General features: G+C 38.0%; 1 protein-coding gene across 1 annotated transcript; it reads left to right on the top strand.

Annotated features, from left to right (window-relative positions):
- Positions 1-15,689: 15,689 nt before the first annotated feature.
- LOC132016455 (olfactory receptor 6C75-like) lies at positions 15,690-16,646 on the top strand. Its single transcript, XM_059397697.1, has one exon. The coding sequence runs from the start codon at positions 15,708-15,710 to the stop codon at positions 16,644-16,646; it is 939 nt and encodes a 312-aa protein (XP_059253680.1). The 5' UTR covers positions 15,690-15,707.
- Positions 16,647-18,192: the final 1,546 nt, after the last annotated feature.

The following is an 18,192-nucleotide window of genomic DNA, read 5'->3' as shown; positions in this document are numbered from 1 at the left end:
ATGTTTTATTGAGACAAATCCCTAAGCTAATTCTATACTGAAGATATAACTAGTCATATTTTTAAGTCACTTTGTTAGCATGTGATTAACATATAAAAAGCTATAGATATATAATGTTTACAAGTTGATGTGTTTTGAGATAAAAATACACCCTTGAAGCCATCATCGGTATCAATGCCAGGAACCAATCACCTTCAAAAGTTTCTTCCTGGTCCCTTTATTGTCAATCTTTTTTCCTTTGCAGGTAAAAGCACATACTTTAAGATTTAGCCTCTTAAATTTTTATGTAGGCAATAAAGTATTGTTAATCATAGGCTCAATATCACACAGATCTCCAGAATTTATTTATTATTTATTACTGAAACTTGATCAATAATCCCTATTTGTTCAGCCCCCAAAACCACCATTCTATGGTCTGCTTCTACATATTAGTTTAGATTCCACATAGAAGATATGCAGTGTTTTTTTCTGTTTCCAGCCTTTTTCCGTAGAATAATGACCTCTAAGCATATCCACATGGTTGCAAGTGGCATGACCTTCTTCTTTGTAAAAGCTGAATGATATTCCATAATGTATACATGCCACATTCTATTTATCCATGCTTCTTTACACAAACTTTTAGGTTATTCCCCCATCTTAGCTACTGTAAAAAATTCTACAGTGAACATGGGAGTACAGATATCCCTTTGACATCCATATTTCAATTACTTTGGATATATACCCAGAGGTGGAATGCTGGATCAATAGAAATCTTATTTTGAAATTTTCAGGCAAGACTATATTATTTACCAGATTGTCTACACCAATTTACACTTTTTTTTGTTTGATTCAATTTTATTTCTTTTCTTTTGTGTGTGTGTGTGTGTGTAGTTCTTTTTTTTTTTTAATTTCTTTTCAGCGTAACAATATTCATTGTTTTTGCCCTACACCCAGTGCTTCATGCAATACGTGCCCTCCTTAATACCCACCACCTGGCTCCCCCAACCTACCACCCCCCGCCCCTTCAAAACCCTCAGGTTGTTTTTCAGATTCCATAGTCTCTCATGGTTCACGTCCCCTTCCAATTTCCCTCAACTCCTTTCTCCTCTCCATCTCCCCATTTTACACTTTCATCAAGAGTGTACAAGGATTTCTTTTTCTCCACAACCTTGTTGACACATCTTTTCTTTTGTGGGTTTTTGGTAATACCCATCCAAATAAACTGTAAAGTGATATCTCATTGTGGTTTTTACTTGTATTTCCCTTAGTAATGTTTGCAATTCCATTAGTGATGGTAAGCATCTTTCAATGTATCTATTAGTCATTTGCATGTCTTCTTTGGAAAAATGTGTATTCAGTTACTCTGTCCATTTTTTCCCACTTTCTTTAAGTGTTTATTTAAATTCCACTTTGTTAACATACAGTGTAATATTGGTTTTAGGTGTACAATTTAGTGGTTCAACACTTATATACAACACCCAGAGTTCATGATGACAAGTGAACTTAATCCCCAACCCCTACTTCATTCATCCCTCCAGCCACATCACCCCTGGTTACCATCAGTATGTTCTCTATAGTTAAGATGCTGTTTCTTGATTTGCCTCTCTCTTTCACTTTCCAACTCATGCTCCTTTGTTTTGTTTCTTAAGTTCCATGACTGAAATCATGTTATTTGTCTTTCTCTGACTTTTTTCACTCGGCATAATATTCTTAAGCTCCACCTACATTTTGCAAGTGGCAAGATTTCATTCTTTTTGATGGCAGACTAATATTCCATTGGATATATATGCCACATCCTCTTTATCTATTCAGCAGTCAATAGATATTTTGGCTCTTTCCATAATTTGGCTATTGTGGATAATGCAGCTATAAGTATTGGGATGCATGTATTCCTTCAAATTAGGATTTTTGTATCCTTCGGCACTAGTAGTGCAATAACTGGATCACAGGGTGGTTCTATTTTCAACTTTTAGAGGAACCTCCAAATTGTTACCCAGAGTGGTTCACCAGTTTGCATTCCTACCAACAGTGTAAGAGGGTTCCCTTTTCTCCACATCCTCACAAACACTTGTTGTTTTTTGCAATGTTTATTTTAGCCATTTTGAAGGTATGAGGTGATACCTCATTGTAGTTTTGATTTGTATTTCCCTAGTGATGAGTGACATTGAGTATCTTTTCATGTGTCTGTTGGCCGTCTGTATTTCCTCCTTGGAAAATGTCTTATCACATCTCCTGCCCATTTTTTAATAGGGTATTCATTTTTTGGATGTGAGGTTTTTTTTTTTTTTATAAATTTCGATACTAACCTTTTATCAGATATGTCATTTGCAATTATCTTCTCTCATTCCATAGGTTGCCTTTAGCTTTGATTGTTTCCATCACTGTGCAGAAGCTTACCCAAAGCAATGTATACATTTAAAGCAATCCCTATCTAAATGCTAACAGTATTTTTCACAGAACTAAATCAAACGATCCTAAAATTTGTATATAACCAAAGGACCCAAGTAGCCAAAGTAACCTTGAAAAAGGAAAACAAAGCTAGAGGCATCATAATTCTGGACTTCAAGTTATATTGAATAACTATATTGGTCAAAACAGTACAGTAATAGCACAAAAAAAGGACACGTGGATCAATGGAAAAGAATTAAAAATCAATGGAAAAGAATTAAAAACCCAGACATAAAACCACAATTACATGGCCAATTAATCTTTGCAAAAGAAAAAAGTAATATCTAATGGGGTAAAGATAGTCTCTTCAACAAATATTGTTGGGAAAGCTGTACAACTACCTGCAAAAGAAGGAAACTGGATCACTTTCTTACACCACACAAAAAAATAAATTCAAAATGGATGAAAGACCTAAATGTGAGACATGAAACCATAAAAATCCTTGAGAAGAATACAGGACATAATTTCTTTGACATCGGCTAGAGTAATTTCTTATTTAGTGTGTTTCCTGAGGCAAAGTGAAACAAAAGCAAGAATGACTATTGGGACTACACCAAAATACAAAACTTCAGGTATGGAAGAAAAATGAGAGAGAGAGAGGGGCAAAACATATTCTTAATATAGAGAACAAACTGATAGTTACCAGAGAGTAGGTGCATGAAGGGATGGATTATATAGCTGATGGGGATTAAGGAGTACACTGGTGATGAGCACTGGGTGTTGCATGGAAATGTTAAATCAAAAATTGTACACCTGAAATTAATATTACATTGTAATGTAAATGACTAGAATTTAAAGAAACACTGAAAAAAAAAAGTGTGTCACTGGTAAAGAACAAAGGTCTACACACATTCCAAGCATGTGGAAACTTTCAGGCACCTACTGGAAGTAAATAGATAGATGATAGATAGATAGATGATGACAGATGATAGATAGATAGATAGATAGATAGATAGATGATAGGTAGATAGATAAAATGAGCTCTCATTATTCCCATTACCTTATGGTTTATAAAGCTAAACATGCCCTCATTAATAGTTCAGTTATTCCTGGGTGACGGAGGGTCTTTCAAATCAATTTCTGTTTTAGGGTCCCTTTGTTTTATCTCAACAGTGTAAGTTTGTTGTTGGCCCTAAACTTTCAATTTTCTAAGTCCATCTGAAAGTGTTCAGCCAAATACTGGAGAAATCTCAGATCTACAATTTCTAATACAATTTTCTGGTCAGTTCCCTATTTCAGATTTTAGCCATTTATACAAAGAGAGAACAGGGATCATTCCATGTCAGCATGGAGTCCCCCAAAGAAATCAAAAGGTTCTTTTTTTAAAAAAATTTTTATTTTTTTAATAAACATATAATATATTTTTATCCCCAGGGGTACAGGTCTGTGAATCGCCAGGTTTACACACTTCACAGCACTCACCATAACACATACTCTCCCCAATGTTCATAATCCCACCCCCCTTCTCCTAACCCCCCTCCCCCCAGCAACCTTCAGTTTGTTTTGTGACATTAAGAGTCACTTATGGTTTGTCTCCCTCCCAATCCCATCTTGTTTCACTTATTCTTCTCCTACCCCCTTAACCCCACATGTTGCATCTCCACTTCCTCATATCAGGGAGATCATATGATAGTTGTCTTTCTCCGCTTAATTTATTTCACTAAGCATGATACCCTCTAATTCCATCCACTTCGTCGCAAATGGCAAGATTTGAAATCAAAAGGTTCTTGAAACATTCCCGCTATAAACATTCAGAATTCTAGATTCTTCTCTAAGGTGAATTTTTTTTTGTTGTTTTTATAAATGTAGTTACTCAAAAATAGCCCTACTTTTCTTTTCTTACTGTTTCTGGGCTTTGGTAGGTGTTTTCCACGATGGAATTTTTAAAAATCTTTTTAACTTTCCCACATGATAGTTTTCAATAAATTTTGTCTTTATCTGAGAAAGATGAAGTGGTCCAGGTCTAAAATCCCCAGGCAGTAAATGACTAATACAATTCAATGCCACATAGCAATGCTTTGGTTTTTCTGTGGCTTTGAAAGTCTTCTATTATGGCTCTAATATGACTTTGCTTACATGCATCTTCCACTGATTGAACTTCTGAAAATCTGAAGTGAGGAATGACCCATTAAAGCAATAGCCTTCTGAGTAAGACCTGGAGGAAAGTAGTCTAAGTTGTGAAATCACAGCAGGCAGAACATAAGAAGACACTGAGGACCAGTGTATGGTAATATGAATAGAGTGTTCCTAACTTTAGGTTTTCCCAGAGAATTTTTGAGGAAGGCTGAAATGGAGTCAAAATACCAATCCAAAAAACTGCCTTCTGAATATCTGGTATATTTCCTTCTTTCCAGAAGTTCTTCCAAAATGCTTTGTCTTTGCCATTTGAAAAGTTTCCCATAATGGTCTTTGCAATTCTAAATCATGCTTAGTAAACTCGTGCTATTTTAGAATTTAAGCACAAGGATTATGATTATAGTGAGAATACATCTGAGTTCTGATTGAAGAAGGTTTGACGTAGGCAGAGAGAAACCCATTGTGGCACACAGACACACACACACACACACACACACACACACACACAAAAGAGCAAGTCTCAATAGCTAACATCCATGGTTCTTTATGAAATTCTGTATCGGGCGTTTGATGATAAAACTATATAGTTAATAGCCTAGAAATCATTAGATCTGGAGCAGGAAAACTAAAAATGAAGACCTCCTATGTTAAAGTGCTTTCTCTTATAAACAGACAAGACAGGACCTTCTCATTGAGCATTTTTTAGAGGAAAGGTTTATTGTTCCAAAAATAAACAAAAACAAAAGTTAGCTAACAGCATGTGCATACCAATTAGTCCCCAAAGCCAGATGAATGATAAGGAAATCTCTACCAAAGCCCTATCCTTAAAAAGCTTACTTCTTAACATTGAGCCTATCTATGGTCAGACAAAATAGACCAAAAAAAAAAAAAAAAAAAAGGAAAAATTATTTCAGAACTTCATTAATAACAGTGAAAGGAAATGACAGTATAGAAAGGCAGTACTTCTCCTAGAAGAACAGTTTCTTTTTTTATATATATAATTTTTTATTTTTTATAAACATATATTTTTATCCCCAGGGGTACAGGTCTGTGAATCACCAGGTTTACACACTTCACAGCACTCACCAAAGCACATACCCTCCCCAATGTTCATAATCCCACCCCTTTCTCCCAAACTCCCTCCCCCCAGCAACCCTCAGTTTGTTTTGTGAGATTAAGAGTCACTTATGGTTTATCTCCCTTCCAATCCCATTTTCTTTCATTTATTCTTCTCGTACCCACTTAAGCCCCCATGTTGCATCACCACTTCCTCATATCAGGCAGATCATATGATAGTTGTCTTTCTCAACTTGACTTATTTCACTAAGCATGATACGCTCTAGTTCCATCCATGTTGTCGCAAATGGCAAGATTTCATTTCTTTTGATGGCTGCATAGTATTCCATTGTGTATATATACCACATCTTCTTGATCCATTCATCTGTTGATGGACATCTAGGTTCTTTCCATAGTTTGGCTATTGTGGACATTGCTGCTATAAACATTCAGGTACACATGCCCCTTTGGATCACTACGTTTGTATCTTTAGGGTAAATACCCAATAGTGCAATTGCTGGGTCATAGGGCAGTTCTATTTTCAACATTTTGAGGAACCTCCATGCTGTTTTCCAGAGAGGTTGCACCAGCTTGCATTCCCACCAACAGTGTAGGAGGGTTCCCCTTTCTCCGCATCCTCGCCAGCATCTGTCATTTCCTGACTTGTTGATTTTAGCCATTCTGACTGGTGTGAGGTGATATCGCATTGTGGTTCTGATTTGTATTTCCCTGATGCCAAGTGATATGGAGCACTTTTTCATGTGTCTGTTGGCCATCTGGATGTCTTCTTTGCAGAAATGTCTGTTCATGTCCTCTGCCCATTTCTTGATTGGATTATTTGTTCTTTGGGTGTTGAGTTTGCTAAGTTCTTTATAGATTCTGGACACTAGTCCTTTATCTGATATGTTGTTTGCAAATATCTTCTCCCATTCTGTCAGTTGTCTTTTGATTTTGTTAACTGTTTCCTTTGCTGTGCAAAAGCTTTTGATCTTGATGAAATCCCAATAGTTCATTTTTGCCCTTGCTTCCCTTGCCTTTGGCGTTGTTCCTAGGAAGATGTTGCTGTGGCTGAGGTCGAAGAAGAGAGAAGAACAGTTTCTATCACAAATTCCTATCTATTAAGAACTTTCAAAAACTAAGAAATCAATTAAAGCATGTGGGAGTGCATGAGGACATAGTCCTAGGAAAACAAAATAAAGGCAGTTAGATTCAGTGGTAAGAAACTCTATTAAAGAATTGAAAACTTCAGATGACCAATGGGGACATGTATCAATCATGATGGGGCTGAAATGGCCCAAGTCAATCCCCAAAAAAAAGACCGGAGCTCTTTGGAAAATGGCTGATTACAATGTTGCTGCAAGAAAGAATACAATGGGGGTGCCTGGGTGGCTTAGTCCTTAAGCTTCTGCCTTTGGCTCAAGTCATGATCCCTGCATCCTGGGATCAAACCCCAGGAAGCAGCTGCCTGCTGGGTGGGAAACCTACTTCTCTCTCTCTTACTCCCCCTGGTTGTGTTCCTTCTCTCACTGTGTCTCTGTCAAACAAATAAATAAATAAAATATAAGAAAGAAGAAAGAAAGAAAGAACGAACACAATGAGCTTGGAGATCCTTTTGATGTTAGCAGGTGCCCCCAGAATAATATAAACATTTCAAAAGGCACAGGAGTTAACTTGAAAGGGAACCCAGTGGCCACAATTATGGAACAATTTGAGCAATACATGAACAGTAATATTAATAGACATAGACCATTACATGAAACAATTACTCTTGATCCATCCATGTTGAGATGGGTAAAGAATTGAATAAATACTGGGTGTTCCACAGAACTATTGAGTCATTGAACATTATATCAAAAACCAATGACATGCTATATTATGGCTAGTTAAATTTAAATTGAAGAAAAAAGAAAGGAAAAGTAAAAAAAAAAAAATGGAATAAATAAATAAGGGGGAAGGAAAATCACTTCCTTAGAGTAGAATTCTAAGTGTAGATGGAATGATGGAAATAGAACCTCACAATTTGAAAAATACCATGATAATAACTGTTTCAGATAAGAATCATCACTGGATAATAAGTGAGTGGGCAAAAGTGTAAAGATGGATATTTCCATAATCTCAAAGCATCTTCCAATAAAATATTAATTACCATGGGAAAAATAGTAACTTTACTAGTTTTAAACAGACACCACCTTAACCAAGTGATTATCTGTAACAGACAGTAAATTAAGGTCACCAATAAAAAGATATGGTGACATCATATCCCTGAGAAAGGCACAATATCATTTCTATAGTATTTTTGACAAAATTGCACAAGCTAACTTTAATCAGACAAACCCACATTAAGCATCACTGTATAGAATAAACAGCATCTTCAGGAGTATCAAAGTCATGAAAGGCAAAGAAATATAGAAGAAACTATCCCAGATCAGAGAGGGTCTAGGAAACAAGAAACTATGCACAGATGCATCACATCGCCCAGATTGGATCTTGGACCAGATGAAGGACATTTAGTAGGACAACTGACAACTTATGAATAAGATCTACAAATTAAATGCTCATTTCCTTGTTTTGAACATTGCTCTCTGGTTATATGGTAATATTGGAGGATGTTGTATGAAGGGTATATGAGAATTCCCTGTGTTCAGTTTGCAATATTTTTTGCTAAGTCTGAAGTTTTTGCAAAGTGAAAAGTTAAGTAAAAAGTTTTAAAGAAAAAAAGCAGGTTTAAAATTAATGTGATCAGGGATGCCTGGGTGGCTCAGTTGGTTAAGCATCTGCCTTCGGGTCAAGTCATGATCTCAGGGTCCTGGGATCAAGTCCCACATGGGGTTCCCCTGCTTAGCACAGGAAACCTGCTTCTCCCTCTCCTACTCTCCCTGCTTATGTTCCCTCTCTTGCTGTCTCTCTCTCTTTGTCAAAAAGTGGATAAAATCTTTAAAAAATAAAATAAAATAAAAATCTGTTGTGTACTGGGGCCTGGGTGGCTCAGTAGATTGAGCATAGGAGACTCCTGATTTCAGCTCAGGTCATGACCTCAGAGTTGTGAATCAAGCTCTATGTCATGCTCTGTGCTCAATAGGGAGTCTGTTAGAGATTCTCTCCCTGTGCCCCTCCCCCAACTCACACTCATTCTCTCACTCCAAAATAAATAAATGAATCATTAAAAATCATTAAATCATTAAAAAATCATTAAATATTTTTTGTGTAGGATATATACATATATATATACATATGTGTGTGTGTGTGTGTGTGTGTGTGTAATCTCCACACACATAAATATGAAATTGCTGGATCCTGTAGCAAATATGTAAAATATGCTCAACGTCAATAGATTTCCAAATTTTACCCTTCCAGTGTCATGAATAGGAGTTCCAGTAGTCTCAATGACACTTGGCAGTGCCTGTGAAAATATTATATTGTGGTTATAATTTGTATTATCTTCGAAATGAAATAACCCGAATATTTTATTATAATACCAGCCATTTGTATGGTCTCTTTTTGTAAAAGGACTCTGCAAATATTTTGCCCAGTTTTCCTTTGTTACATTGTCTTTGCCTTACAGAACTGTAGATTTGTCAGATTAAAAATAGCTTCTTGGAGACTGTGGTTTCCACTTTCATTTCCTTAATGTTGTCTTGCAATAAATAGAGGTACTTAATATCACTGCTTTTTATGATAAATTCCTTTGTCTCAGTCAAGAAATTTTTTTGTTTTCCCTCAAACACATAGGTATTCTGCCGTGTTTTCTTTTTTAAAAAATTTTAATTTCTTTTCAGTGTAACAGTAGTCATTGTTTTTTGCACCACACCCAGTGCTCCATGCAATCCGTGCTCTTCCTAATACCCACCACCTGGCTCCCCTAACCTCCTACCCCCCCCCACCCCTTCAAAACCCTCAGGTTGTTTTTCAGAGTCCATAGTCTCTCATGGTTCAACTCCCCTTCCAATTTCCCTCAACTCCCTTCTCCTCTCCATCTCCCCTTGTCCTCCATGTTATTTGTTATTCTCCACAAATAAATGAAACCATATGATAATCAACTCTCTCTGCTTGACTTATTTCACTCAGCATAATCTCTTCCAGTCCCGTCCCATTTTGTGTTGACACAAAAGTTGGGTATTCATCCTTTCTGATAAAGGCATAAGACTCCATAGTGTATATGGACCACATCTTCCTTATCCATTCGTCCATTGAAGGGCATCTTGGTTCTTTCCACATTTTGGCAATCGTGGCCATTGCTGCTATAAACATTAGGGTACAGACAGTTCTTCTTTCACTACATCTGTATCTTTGGGGTAAATACCCAGTAGTGCAATTGCAGGGTCATAGGGAAGCTCTATTTTTAATTTCTTGAGGAATCTCCACACTGTTCTCCAAAGTGGGTGCACCAACTTGCATTCCCACCAAGAGTGTAAGAGGGTTCCCCTTTCTCCACATACTGACCATATCACTGATGAATATGGATGCTAAGATTCTCAACAAGAGCCTAGCAAACAGGATCCAACAGCACATTAAAAAGATTATCTACCATGATCAGGTGGGATTTATCCCTGGGTTACAAGAATGGTTCAACAGGGACACCTAGGTGGCTCAGTTGGTTAAGCAGCTGCCTTCAGCTCAGGTCATGATCCCAGTGTCCTGGGATCGAGTCCCACATCGGGGTCCTTGCTCGGCAGGGAGCCTGCTTCTCCCTCTGCCTCTGCCTGCCATTCTGTATGCCTGTGCTCGCTCTCTCTCTCTCTCTCTCTCTCTCTGACAAATAAATAAAATCTTTAAAAAAAGAAAAAGAATGGTTCAACATTCGCAAAACAATGTGATAGAACAAATTAATAAGAGAAGAGAGAAGAACCACATGGTCCTCTCAATTGATGCAGAAAAAGCATTTGACAAAATCCAGCATCCATTCCTGATTAAAACACTTCAAAGTATAGGGATGGAGGGAACATTCCTGAACTTCATAAAAGCTATCTATGAAAGACCCACAGCAAATATCATCCTCAATGGGAAAAAGCTTGCAACTTCCTGTTGAGATCAGGAACACGACAAGGATGCCCACTCTCATCACTCTTGTTCAACATAGTATTAGAAGCCCTAGCAACAACAATCAGACAACAAAGAGAAATAAAAGGTATCCAAATTGGCAATGAAGAAGTCAAACTCTCTCTCTTCGCGGTTGACGTGATTCTTTATATGGAAAACCCAAAAGACTCCACCTCCAAACTACTAGAACTCATGCAACAATTCAGTAATGTGGCAGGATACAAAGTCAATGTACAGAAATCAGTAGTTTTCTTATCCACTAACAATGAAAATACAGAAAGGGAAATTAGAGAATCAATTCCTTTACTATAGCACCATGAACCATAAGATACCTGGGAATAAACCTAACCAAAGAGGTAAAGGATCTGTACCCCAGGAACTACAGAACACTCATGAAAGAAATTAAAGAAGACACAAAAAGTTGGAAGACCATTCCATGCTCTTGGATCGGAAGAATAAACATTGTTAAAATGTATATACTGCCTTGAGCAATCTACACTTTTAAGGCCATTCTGATCAAAATTCCACCAGTATTTTTCAAAGATCTGGAGCAAATAATCCTAAAATTTGTATGGAATCAGAAGAGACCCCGAATCGCTAAGGAAATGTTGAAAAACAAAAATAAAACTGGGGGCATCACGTTACCTGATTTTAAGCTTTACTACAAAGCTGTGGTCACCAAGACAGCATGGTACTGGCATAAAAACAGAAACATAGACCAGTGGAACAGAGTAAAGTGCCCAGATATGGACCCTCAACTCTATGGTCAAATATTCTTCAACAGAACAGGAAAAAATATACAGTGGAAAAAGACAATCTCTTCAATAAATGGCGCTGGGAAAACTGGACAGCTATATGTAGAAGAATGAAACTCGACCATTCTCTTACACCGCACACAAAGATAAACTTGAAATGGATAAAATACCTCAATGTGAGACAGGAATCCATCAGAATCCTAGAGGATAACATAGGTAGTAACCTCTTCGATATCAGCCACAGCAACTTCTTTCAAGATATGTCTCCAAAGGCAAAGGAAACAAAAGCAAAAATGAACTTTTGGAACTTCATCAAGATCAAAAGCTTCTGCACAGCAAAGGAAACAGTCAACAAAATAAAGAAGTAACCCATGGAATGGGAGAAGATATTTGCAAATGACAGTACAGACAAAAGGTTGATATCCAGGATCTATAAAGAACTCCTCAAATTCAACACACACAAAACAGACAATTATATCAAAAACCGGGCTGAAGATATGTACAGACACTTCTCCAATAAAGACATACAAATGTCTATCAGACACATGAAAAAATTTCATCATCACTAGCCATAAGGGAGATTCAAATTAAAACCACATTGAGATATCACCTTACACCAGTTAGAATGGCCAAAATTAGCAAGACAGGAAACAAGATGTGTTTTCTTTTAGATGAGTCTTATACCATTTACAGTTAGATCTACAGTGCATCTTCTGCTATGTTTTTTTTTCCTCTTAAAAAAAATTTTTTTTGGTATGATAAAGAGTAAGGGTCAAGATGTATTTTCTCCATTTGAGTACCCACCTGACACAGCACCATCTACCTTTATTGAAGGACTACCATTGCTCTACTGCATTACACCGTCATTTTTGAATTATATCTGCTGGTGTATATTTTATTGCTAAGTCAAATAAGTCAGATGAGAAAGCAAATACTGTATGAACTAATTTGTGTGTGAAAACTAAAAACATCTAACTCATAGTAACAGACAGTGAAATGGTGGTTGTCAGGGGCTGAGTGGTGGGGGAAAGGAGGAGATGTTGGCCAAAGGGTGCAAACATTCAATTATGAAACGAGTAAGTTCTGATGATCTAAGATACAGCGCAGTGTGTATAGCTAACAATACTGTATTGCACACAAGAAAAGTGCTGTGAGAGTAGAAATTTAATGTTCTTACCACCACCACCACAAAATGGTAAAGGATATGTTAGTTAACCTTACTGTTGTAAACATTATATAAAGTATAGGTATATCAAATCATCACTTTGTACACCTTAAACTTACATAGTTATATGTCAATTAGATCATAATAAAGCTGAAGGAAAAGAGAATATTCTACTTATAATTTTTTTTAATTACATAAACCCTTTCCAGACCTTTTGAAAGAGTCTGTAAGAATTGTACTGTTTCTCTCTTAAACAAACCACTGATATGTAAAAAGACAAAACAGGAAGGTATCACAGTCACTGTGGATCCTGTGTCTTGAGAGATAGATGGATAGAAATTAAAAGTGTAGAGAAAACCATTTAGTGGAAGGCCATAAACTTGTAGACATGAAGAATGTGGCTTGAGGATCAATGGGAGAGTAGAGGAAAGAGGATCCAAACACTCAGAAGGACTTTCCCCAGTATCTTCCCAAAAGTCTGATGAAAGCCATGGGGTAAACCAGCTCTTATTCACCATAAAATCGATTCTGTTAACAACAGTGTTCTGGCCAAGGTGCATAAACCACATGTAGAAACTTGTAGTCTGGACTTTTACTTCCTATCAGTAGCAATATTCAACTTGGGGTTTTAGAAACCCTTGGGAAATTTTCATATAATTTCCTTGAAAAATCTTGGCAGAGAACAATGCAGACATCTGGGAATCAGCATCACCATAGACAATGGAAAGATAAATATAAGGGTTGCACCAACAACTCCTATCCTCAACAGTGACCAATTAGCTGCACTCAGCACACTAGTCATGTCTTTCCTTTCTTCACCTGTCTTTTCAGCATCTCATAAGGTTTGGGGGCCTTTACTCTCTGTTCATTGCCTGGGTCCATCCTACTTGGTGACGGGTCTTGCGGCAAAAATATCACAGAGCCTCAGACTTGCCTCTCAGCAGCTTCTCATTAGGATACAGTAAAATAAGGCTGCTTCTCCCTTGGAAAGGTGAGCATTTGGTGGAGGAGCTTTGTGACTTAGAAGGTGTCTTGGAGGAGTGGAACCCATTATGAGGAGCACTGCAGTAGAGGGAGCCTTGTCTTGGTAACACCCAGAGCTTAACATAGAAGATGCCAACTCCTGCTGAAGAGTATGGGAGGTGGGCAGCAACATTGCATGTTTGGTGGGCTTTAACCCACTGAGGGAGGCAGGGCCAGACCTTTCATCAGAACCCTACGTAGTCTGGGAGTCAAGCTCCAGTCCTGAATTGGAGGCAGTGAAATATGGTTGTTTTAATCTCTCTGATCCTTTCTAGGGTTTCAGTGGTCAAGGCTGCCCTGCAGACTTGTGCTATGACACATTCTGGGCTGTGGAAACAGGGCTTTGTTGGCCAGACCCTGACAGCATGTGATGCACATTCACCCCCTCAAGGACAACAGGCTGTAACAAATGAGATTCCTTCTCTCTCCTTTCCCCTCAGCCTAGAGCAAGCTCTTGATTTCTTAGAATACAATAGCTGCAAGAGGAAGAAGCCCTGCCCTTCATTTGGTGACTTGTGTGTGCACCTGGTTTCGGGGTCCTGGTGCCTTGACGGACTTAATGGGGTCAACAGGAACAGAAGCAGGGGCTCCTTGATGCTGTGCCACTCAGGGGTGAGGAGTTCGGTTTCAAGACCAGCTCTTCAGAGGACCGGGCCCACAGTTGGTAAGTGAGATTGACACATACCACACTGCCACCCTTTACCCTAGTACTGATATGCAGGAGCCAAAAACCATCCTCAGAGAAGTCACTGAGACGACTGAAGAGAGAAAATGTTCCTGAGCTTTGATGTAAGAGTGAGTATATGTAGGAGAAGAATCAATGAAACAAGATGGGATTGGGAGGGAGACAAACCATCAGTGACTCTTAATCTCACAAAACAGAGGGTTGCTGGGGGGAGGGGGGTTGAGAGAAGGGGGGTGGGGTTATGAACATTGGGGAGAGTATGTGCTTTGGTGAGTGCTGTGAAGTGTGTAAACCTGGTGATTCACAGACCTGTACCCCTGGGGATAAAAATATATGTTTATAAAAAATAAAAAATAAAAAAAAAAGAGTGAGTATATGAATACCAGGTGTCCAGCATATTCACCTAAGAGGGTTAATCCTATGACCTACTGTCTCTCCCACCTCCACCAAAACCCAGCATGAACCTTGGGTGGGGGTGGTGTTAAATCTTGGATTTCTATTTTATGTCATGCCACTGAGTGGCCCATAATGTCTCTAGTCTCCAGTCTCTTCTATAAAATGCTTGTGTTAATGTAGATCCTCTGTAAGCCCCATGTCATTCCACAGGTCAGTAACTCATCAGCGACTCTAACTAAGGATGGAATCAAGATAAATAAAGCAAATCTTTCATCAGCAATACATTTGTTTCCCTTTGAAAATATTTTAACACTGTAGTTAAAAACAGGAGGGGCTCTAAGATCTGGCAGTTCCAGCTCAAGAACTAACTCTGTGACCTAAGCTCTCTGGAACTCTCTAAGCCTCAGTTTTTGCTTCTGGAGAGGAAGGGGCTCATGGTTATTTTGAAGAAAAATAGAAATACTGAATATCAGTGATAAGCATAGTACCATGCATAAGTCCTCAACAAGTTATGATGATCTGACAACTTGGACTATAAAATGTATACATTATTAAAGCAGATATTCAAAAGAACATTACTAATATCACTGTTATGCTTACTTACAAATTGATATTATTAAAAACAATAAAATGTAGTATAATTACAAAAATACCAACTCCTGCCTCCTAGTGATGCTCTATTTAAGCATTATATTAATGACCATAACATTACAATTAGACTTTGAGGGACACAAAGGAAACATTAACTTCATACGCCGAGTTACATGCTTTATCTTAATTAATTCTCACAAGAACATGAACAGGTCGTTCGTATCATCTTCATTCTAAGAGGCTGAAAGTGAAGTTCACAAAGCCTAACATCCTTTCCAAAGGAGATACATCCCTTTGGAGTTAGAACTTAGTATTGAACTAGTATTGAACTCAGGTCCTTCTAATTCAAGGACCAACTGCCTAAACTACTTTCCTATCAGCCTAGTCACCTTTTTGGATAGGCAGATAACTGGATCATATGCTCCTCTAAAACCTTTGTGCTCCCTGATGTCTCTATTGAAGGATAAGACCAGCAGGGATGTTGCTATAGAAGAAGATGTTCATGGAAATGAGGAATGGGACAACTGTCCAAGAATTCACCTTGGAGGGGTTTCCTGCCATCCAGCACCTGGGAAAGGTCCTCTTCTTTGTACACCTGATGGCATACCTGGCATCCACTGTAGGCAATGCAGTCATAATCACCATCACCTGTGCCGATTCCCAACTCCACACACCTATGTACTTTTTCCTGAGCATCTTTTCCTTTTTGGAGTGTTGTTTCATAAATGCTGTTATCCCTAAGTTGTTGCACATCTTTCTTTTAGGCAGGCAAACTATTTCCTTTCCTGCCTGTTTCATACAAGCCTTTCTTATTGTATTTCTGGGAGCAACAGGTTTCCTCCTCATAGCAGTGATGTCTCTGGATCGGTATGTGGCCATTTGCAAGCCTCTGCATTACCCGACTATCATGAACCTGAAGACTTGCTTTATCCTGGTCGCTTCCTGCTTCACATTGTCCTTCAGTCTTATCACAGGTCCACTAGTGAAGATTTCCCAGTTATCCTTCTGTGGTCCCTATGTCATCCCCCATTTCTTCTGTGACATAGGCCCCCTGATTCATCTCTCCTGTTCTGACACCTGGTCTATCCAAATGTTGGCTTTTTTCCTTGCCTTATTTATTTTGTTGACATCCCTTATCATAACCATCATTGCGTACAGCAACATAGTAGTCACAATTGTACGACTCCCATCAGCCAAGGAGAAACAGAAAGCTTTCTCCACCTGCTCCTCTCACCTCATAGTCCTCTCTCTGATGTATGGAAGTAGTGTCTTTATATATGTGAAACCAAGACAAAAGAACAGGCTGGACTCCAACAGAGAGGCTGCCCTTGTGAACACTGTGGTGACCCCACTTCTGAACCCTGTCATCTACACTCTGCGGAACAAGCAGGTCCACCGGGCTCTGAGAGAGATGATGTGCAGAATGAAAAGATGAAGATGAAAAAAAAAAATAACATGGCCTTGGAGTGGAGGGCTTCAGAGAACCATTTGTCTGCATTCTGGCACCTTGGAATATATTTGGTTTGATTCAGGTATGCTCTGAAATGTTGTTAGCTTAGGTATATATGTATGCATCATCCCATGCTGGAGAGAAACAGAATTCTTTTCAGGCTTAGACCACTGTCCAGGAAGAAGGAATGACTACATCATCCCACAGCTGTCCAGCTCCTATTTTTTAAGTTATTTATTCTAGCTCTAACCCCTCAGATGCATAATGCATAATTATGATTGATTCCTCTCCTAAAGCGGTCACAGAGTACTTGTGTATATCTGTGGAAGAGAGCACTTATCTCATACTTCGAAAATTTCTTCTGAAGTGTCAGGTTGAGGGAACCTAAGTTATTTGCTTACATACTTCATAGTGCTAATGAAAAGAAACTAATTAAACAGTTTTTTTGCTTGACTTGTGTTGTCAACTATAAAGTTATCTTGTGAAGAACCTTGTTAATAATAATAATGTGGGTTATTAGTAAATAACCCACATTAGAACTAATATTTCCATGAACTCAATCCTTAAACTTTTGTACCTTTCGCACTTATTTCCCAACTAGGATGTATCTATATTTTCTTCAGAGGAAACATCTTTACAAAGATTAACACAACTTTTATTTTATTTCTAAACCAGACCCCAAGGTTAGATAATCTCAAATACCTTTCATGAAACATATTCTACACCAATATTAGATCTTATTTGGCCTTGATGGTTCCATTACAAAGTTCAGATTTCACCTGATGGACAATGAAGAAATATCAAAGATGCCCTAAAAATTCACAAATGACTGTACACATTGAATTGAACAGAGGTTGTAAAAGCCAAGATCAGAGTACAACAATGGGCACAGACACTGTACGCATTCTCCTTCCCAAGAAAAAGAATAATGGCTTAGGGAAGTGCCAGTGGGAATGGAATTCAAAGGGGCCAAAGTAGACTCTGAATCATTTGCACTGGACAAGCCTGTGCTGCCTTCAACTGGTCAACTTCCAAAAATATGTAAGTCCCCTTCTTCATAAAATACGAAGATTGAGCCAGATAATCTCTAGGGTCCACTTGAAAATACTCATGGACATAGCAGCAAGATGCTGCAGAAACATGGAAATAATGTTCTACCCTGTGATTTAAACTCCTGAAGTGTATGGAAGTAGATAAGTTTCAATAATTTAGCAATAAATCAAGGAATTGTGTTCAAACTACAGAAAACAGTGTGAATCTTGTTTTCTGTTTGATAATAATTTATTATACTTAAAGTAACTAAATGCACTTCATATTATCTTGAGAGAGACTTGAAGACTGAGCTTGACAAATAGAAAAATGAAGACTATAAATCCAAAACTGAGTCTATAAATCCAGGATGGTCATTGCCAGCTGTATATGATCCCCCATGAAGGACATACCCTAATTTGGAGATTAATGCACTAAATTGTGATCCTTAAAACATTTTATTGAGACAAGTTCCCTAAGCTAATTCTGTATTCATGACATT

Source organism: Mustela nigripes, chromosome 4, assembly GCF_022355385.1.
Source record: "Mustela nigripes isolate SB6536 chromosome 4, MUSNIG.SB6536, whole genome shotgun sequence".
Lineage (NCBI taxonomy): Eukaryota > Metazoa > Chordata > Mammalia > Carnivora > Mustelidae > Mustela > Mustela nigripes.
This window is presented reverse-complemented; position numbering and strand designations above follow the sequence as displayed.